The 6904-nt window shown below is 41.5% G+C and overlaps 1 protein-coding gene across 1 annotated transcript in view; it reads right to left on the reverse strand.

Annotated features, from left to right (window-relative positions):
* Nucleotides 1-200: 200 nt before the first annotated feature.
* Nucleotides 201-6904, reverse strand: part of TRPM1 (transient receptor potential cation channel subfamily M member 1) — an 84561-nt gene continuing 77857 nt past the window's right edge. Inside the window, exon 25 of the mRNA XM_023507618.1 lies at nucleotides 201-1446. Within this exon, the coding sequence (XP_023363386.1) occupies nucleotides 201-1446 (1246 nt within the window). The remainder of the gene's footprint in view (nucleotides 1447-6904) is intronic.

Raw genomic sequence — 6904 nt, forward strand, 5'->3', positions numbered from 1 at the left:
CTCTAACTAAACAAACCTATGCCTACAAACTTATGCTAATGATACATTAAACTCTAAGATTAGTGTATTAAATTTTTAGTCTAATTTCCAAATTATTGTAAGGAAAATGTTTTCAGAAGTTTACGATGTTAGGTGGCTGAGATGGCACCCATTTGTGATTCTGACTGTTAAAAAAACAAAAGTCAAAGAAACAAAATAGGTCAGCATTCAGTCTCTGTGGACGTTTTCTCTTGTTTAACCTTTCCTCCTTCTGTTGTCATTCCAGACACCACCTCCAGGTTGCTCACACTGCTGGCGTGCCCTGGTCTGTCTAATTTGCCCTGCATGGATCTGACATGCTTGGGATGGCCGTGTAAACTTTTTGACCTTAGACATGAGAATCCCAAAGTTTGATCTGGTTTCACAGACAGCAGGTTTTCCTTTCCAGTTCTGTCAACAAAAGCTAGGGATAAACAGGGGATCTGAGGAGCTGCTTCAGAAGCGCACTCTTCATCTTCCATGTCTGCAAACTGCTCTTTCTGCTCGGCTTGCAGAGCAGCTTCCGACACGACGTGAGGGATCTCTGTGCTGCGAGAGCGTGTGATCTTCTGGACTTGGTATTTCCACTCTGTTGTCCACTGCTGGTCCATGATTGAACTGTACTCTGTGTTCCAGTTGTTAGCCCCACTGACCAGCTTTCTCCCCTGGGAATATACAAAGCTTCTGGACTTCATTGTTTTACAGGCATGCAGTGTTTCATCAGGGTAATGGCGGGTGATTTTGGTTTCTTCCAGTGGATAGGAAATAGTGCCTTCGATGTTGGTTGTTTCCACTGTGAGCTGAGTGTTTTGAAAATCTGACGTGTTCTGTCCCGGCATTACAGCTGGTGGGTTTAAACTTGAGGAAATAGTTTCTTCTCTTTTAGAGTCTGCCTGCCTTTCATCATCCTCAGTGGAAATCCCGATATCTGGGCCTAACTTTGGCTCTGAAGTGTTCTTTATGTCCTCAACTGCAAGGTGACTACCGTCTGGAAGGGCCGGTGTGCTCGGTGAAAGGTGAAGGCTGTTCTGACGTTCTGGGACCAGATGCATTTTCACATCCTTCTCTTCCTTCACACGGAAAGAACAGGTTCTTTTCCTGAATCCTGCCCCTGGTGACATCGAGAGAGAAGTATCCTCAAACAATAATTCTTCTCCATTAAAATGGTATCGATACAAGCTGTAGCCATCAGCACTGTTGATACTGCTCTGCCTTAGAAGGTAAGTTGCATCACATTCAGAAGAAGCTCGGGATCGTGCCTGTATCAGGTCAGACCTGTCAATCCCTGCAAGATTTTCAAGAGCGTTCACCATTCTGCCTGATAATTCTTCCAGTTGAGAAAGTCGGAGGTCAACAGTCTGCAGGGAAGTTTTCATAAAATTTTCTCTTTCGTTGATTTCTTCCAGCCTCATTGACATATTTTCAACTCTGTTGAATACAAAGGGATAGATGCATTAAACTGAGATGAACTGAATATTAAAAAAGAGAGAGAACGTCCTTGCGGTGTGGTGTTTTCAGTCTTTTGAGAATCATGGAACTCCTTGGACATGTTGACCAACTTCACATACCCTAACATGACTACTAAAATGATGAAGCAGAACATCAGGAAATAATGGAAATAATAGTTAACACACATAATACTGTTGACCAGAATACCAAGCATTATTCTAAGTGCCTTCTGTATCACTAACAAGTACTTACTGAGGTTCTGTCCCAGGCTTATCTAATCCTCACAGCACTCCTGTGAGGTAGATCTAGTTGTTATCATCCCCATTTTACAGGTGAAGAAATTAAGTCCTGGGACTGCATATAATTTACATAGCTAGTGCATACTGGAGCGGGGTTTGAGCACACACAGTCCACCACTTGCTCTGGCCTGTGTCTCTCAGCTGGTCCATCACATGGCCTCCAATAATAACCAAGGAACCTAGCAACTACTCTGTAGGGTTTAGACTATGGCTGTCAGTGAAGAATGGTTATATTGATAACAATATAAACAAAATTCTTATTTGAAGCTCAAGAACTTTAGAAAATAGTAATTAAGTTTAGATTATCAGATGGTTTACTTAGAGGATAACAGGTTAGTTATTTAATTATCTAAAGAATACCACCAGTAACTTTAAATTGTTCTTTATAGTTAATAATTAGTATTCTTTTATTGAGGTCTCTCTCTCTCTGTCTCTCTCTCTCACACACACACAGAGCAGGCAGATTAGAAATATCTGCTGTTAAATAATTTTTTTAAGAATTCCTAGAAGGGCCGGGTGCAGGGCTCATGCCTATAACCCCAGAACTCTGGGAGGCTGAGGTGTGTGGATTGCCTCAGCTCAGGAGCTTAAGACAAGCCTGAGTATGAACGAGACCCCATCTCTACTAAAAATGGCAGAATTAGCCAGGTGTTGTGGTGGGCACCTATAGTCCCAGCTACTTGGGGCTGAGGCAGGAACATTGCTTGAGCCCAGGAGTTTGAGGTTGCAGTGTGAGCTATGATGCCATGGCACTCTCCCCGGGCAATAGACCCTATCTCACCACTCACCCCCAGACAAAACAACAACAAAAAATCCTCCTAGAAGACCAAGCAATAGCCTGTGAAACAGTAATGTTGCCTAGACAAAAATTTGCTAATATGGACTTTGTTTTATATTTCAATATGTACAGTAGGAATTATTCCAATAGGCTCATAAAATTTAATTCTAAGAGGCATCAAGGAATGCCCAAGACTTAGGACTACCTTCTGACAGCTGGGTTTGTCCTGGGAATGGGTCTGGCAGTCCTGGCTCCCAGCTGGGCATTGTGGTGGTCTGTTCCTGCAGGTTCATGCTTGTGAGGACAGACACTTAGGTCTGATTTTAATGTTTCAATTTTCTCTGCTGTTTTTTTTTTTTAATTTCAGGTTAATATGAGTTAGGTTACATTATTTTCATTTCTAAGGTAAAGTTCAAGTTGTACTTGAGCTGTTGACCTGGAGGGGGGAGGGCGTGCTGAGCACCCTCATATTGTGCACATTAGGTGAGATCCTATCAATCACCCTCCCTCCCCTCTCTTTCCTCTCCCCTCCCCCTTGCCCCTATTTTTTTGTCTGTGGTTTTTTTTGAAACAGATTCTTACTCAGTAGCCCTCGATAGAGTGCTGTATCATCATAGTTCACAGCAACCTCAAACTCCTGGCCTCAACTGATCCTCTTGCCTCATCCTCCTTAGTAGCTGGGACTACAGGCACCTGCTACAACACCTGACAAGTTTTAGTAGGGTTGGGGTCTCAGGCTGGTCTCCAAATTCCTGAGCTCAAAACAATCCACCCACCTGGCCTCCCAGAGAGCTGGGATTACAGGCGTGACCTACACACCTGGTCTTCTCTCCCATTTCTTTTCTTTCCTTTTTTTTTTTGAGACAGAGTCTCACTATGTTGCCCTCAGTAGAGTACTGTGGCGTCATAGCTCACAGGAACCTCAAACTCTTGGGCTTAATTAATTCTCTTGCCTCAGCCTCCCAAATAGCTTGGACTATAGGCACCTGCCACAATGCCTGGCTATTTTTTTGTTGCAGTTGTCATTGTTGTTTAGCTGGCCCAGGGTAGGTTCGAACCTGCCACCCTTCGTGCATGTGGCAGGTGCTGTAACCATTGTGCTACAGGCACCGAGTCTTCTCTCTCATTTCTTAAGGACATATAGACCTGGCGTGCACTGTAGTCTGTTTCTAGTGGGTCTTCGCCACCCTCTCTACATATCCTGATAAATTCTCTCACTTGTTCCTCTCTCCTTTTCTCCATCCTCTTCATGATGGCCTGCCACTCCCTTTCTTGTCTTCTGGACAGTTAACCTGGTGCTTTCTGCATGCTAAGGCTACATACTGTGCCTGGCTACATCTCCTGAGTCCCAGTCCCAACCTGCCCAGCTGCTTCTGTGACCCCACTGTGCTCCAGATTCTCCCAGAGTCACCTCTTGCTCCTCTATCAGTCACACTGACGGCTGCACTGATGTGTGTGCACGTGGGGTTCCTTGAGAGAGATATTTATATGTCCCTTAGGAAACCACATCATTTGAACAGGAAGGGTCTGGCTTCCTGGAAGTTTGCCACCAGCAACCACCGAATTCATCATGTATGAGAAGTCCTGGTTTCCTTTTTCTCAAGCTTCTCTGTGATAGGCGCTATAGGGTATAAGGGTTCTCTCTCCTCTTGCATTTCAGAGACCAAAAGAAGAACTTTTCACCATTAACACTGTTAAATAAAATGACACCTTGCTCTCTTCTAACCTATTATCCCTGGCCAGGTGGTGGCTCACACCTGTAATCCCAGCACTCTAAGAGGCCAAGGTGGGAGGATCACTTGAGGCCAGGAGTTCAAGCCAGCCCGAGCAAAAGTGAGACCCCATTTTTACAGAAAATAGAAAAATTAGCCAGGGCTAATGGTGTGTGCCTGTATTCCCAACTGAGCCAGGAGGATTGCTTGAAGCCAGGAGTTTGAGGTTGCTGAGAGCTACCATGATGCCACTGCACTCAAACTGGGGTTGACAGAGCAAGACCTTGTCTCAAACAAAACAAAACAAAAAATATCAAAAACCTATTATCACTGATGATTCCTTTTGAATTAAAAACCACATTGCCCCTGTAACTGTCAAACTTGAGATCCTCTAACAGACACTACTAAGAGATGCTGCAGCTGTTCAAACTTTTATAAAAATAAATACACTGGAAAAATAGAGATAAGCATCTTTCCTCTCAAAGTCAGCTTGCCATCCCATCTTTGAGTAAACACTTAAGGTTGCAAAAGAAATGTGTTAAAAAAACAGCAGATAAAGTTCATGTATTTCTCATCTTTCAACACTATCATTCAGAATTATCCTAAATAGTTCAAGGAAATCTTTGCCTGGTACTATTACAGGGTACACAAATGAGGCATCTGAAAATGAAATGTTTGATGAAACTGTAAAAAGGCTTTGCCAAGTTTGGTGGAAAATAATGTACCTCCATGTTACTACCAGCAGTGAGGATTTCCTGCCTCTGAATTTTTGGAGTCATCCAATCCTTTCCCTGAATGGATTAATAGGTACAACTCAAGGCAACTTTAATGAAACCGGTTCTACCAGAAGGGATGCAAGAAAACAGGATAGGATTTTTTCTTTTTTTCTTTACAGAAAAGGAAAATGATCCAAAGAGATATTTTCTATCCCCTACAGAGAAGACAAATATTACTTCTTCTGGAAACTAACACTGGCTTCATTTTCAAAATGCATCACTTTGTTTTCATTACAAGGCAGCCACATATTAAGCATATGACAGTCAGGTGATTTCTTCAGTGAGCCCCAGGGCTTCTGCATTCCAGCATTCCTGGAGCTTACAGCCAGAGGGGTCCTGAGGGTTCAGATTTTAACTTTTCCCCACACCCGCAACATTTTCACACCTACAGGAACAGACTTTTTTTTTTTTTTTTAAAGAGATCATTTAACTTGTTTACTGCTAAGGGTGTCAGGGTGGGGGTGGCACAGTTGGCCTGCAGCTTTCTCTTGTTCACAGCACAGACAATAATGCCCCAGGAAGCCAACATCTTTGTTGTCATGGTGCCTTGGTGCTCAGGCTGGAGCTCACAAACCTCAGTCTCTCTTCATGGACAGGGCAGTGTATTTCTGCTGGGATTTTGGTTGGTATTGTGTTAAATTTATGGATCTATTTGGAGAAGAGTGACGGCTATACTATATTGAGTCTTCTAATACAGGAATACGGCATGTGTTCCCATTTTTTAAAGTTATTTTTGATTTCTTTCTACAAACTAGGTAATGCTGATTTATTAGGTTTATATGTAAATATTTCATTTTTTGTTAGAATTTTTATAGAATTGTATTTGCTTTAAAAATTTCAATGTCCAATTGGTAATATATATAAAAATATGATTGATTTTTATTTGTTGATGTCATACTCTATAGCCTTGCTAAATTCACTTATTACTTCTAGTTTTCTGTTTGTTCCATTTTGTTGTTTGAAGGTTTTATGTAATTTTTTTTTTTTTTTTTTTGCAGTTTTGACCGGGGCTAAGTTTGAACCTGCTACCTCCGGCATATGGAGCTGGTGCCCTACTCCTTTGAGCCACAGGCACTACCCCCATGTTTTATGTAATTTTTTTTACTTAGATGATCATGTCATCTATAAATAAAAATGGTTTTATTTTTTCCTTTCCAAGGTATGTGTCTTTTATTATTTTTTTCTTGCCTTATTGCACTGGCTAAGGCTTCCAGTTGATGGTCACTCTCACCACTGCTATTCAACAAATGGTTGAGGTGGTGAGAGTGGCCATCCTTCCCTGTTCCCAATCTTAAGGGGAAAACATTTAGTCTTTTGCCATGGTAGCTGTTAGTTTTTTTGTAAAAGCCATTTATCTGACTGAGGAAATTCCCTTCTGCTCCTATTTTGCTAAGAAGTTTTAAAATATTTTTTATATTTTACCGTCATGAATAGACGTCGAATTTTGTCAAATGCTTTTTCTGTACCAATTAATGTTGTCATGTGAGCTTTTTTCTTGAAATAATTAGTATGGTGGATTACATTGATTGTTTTCAAATATTAACCTAACCTTCTTTCATAGGGTCAACTACCTGACAAAGGATAGACTCAACTTGCTAGTATTTTGCCGTGAATTTTTGTTCATAAAGAATATTAACCTGTAATTTTCTTTTTTCGACTCTTTGTCTGATTTGGGCATCAGGGTAATGCTGGCCTCAGAAAATGAGTTGAGAAGTGACTGTAGCATTTACCATAGATTTTACAGTGGCTGTTTTAGGGATTATAAGTAGATAGTACCATTTCCCAATCTACCCAGCATTGATGTTTTGCCACTTCATTTTTTTTTTTTTTTTTTTTTTGAGACAGAGCCTCAAGCTCTCCCCCTGGGTAGAG

Source organism: Otolemur garnettii, unplaced genomic scaffold, assembly GCF_000181295.1.
Source record: "Otolemur garnettii isolate 467f Iridium unplaced genomic scaffold, OtoGar3 scaffold00194, whole genome shotgun sequence".
Lineage (NCBI taxonomy): Eukaryota > Metazoa > Chordata > Mammalia > Primates > Galagidae > Otolemur > Otolemur garnettii.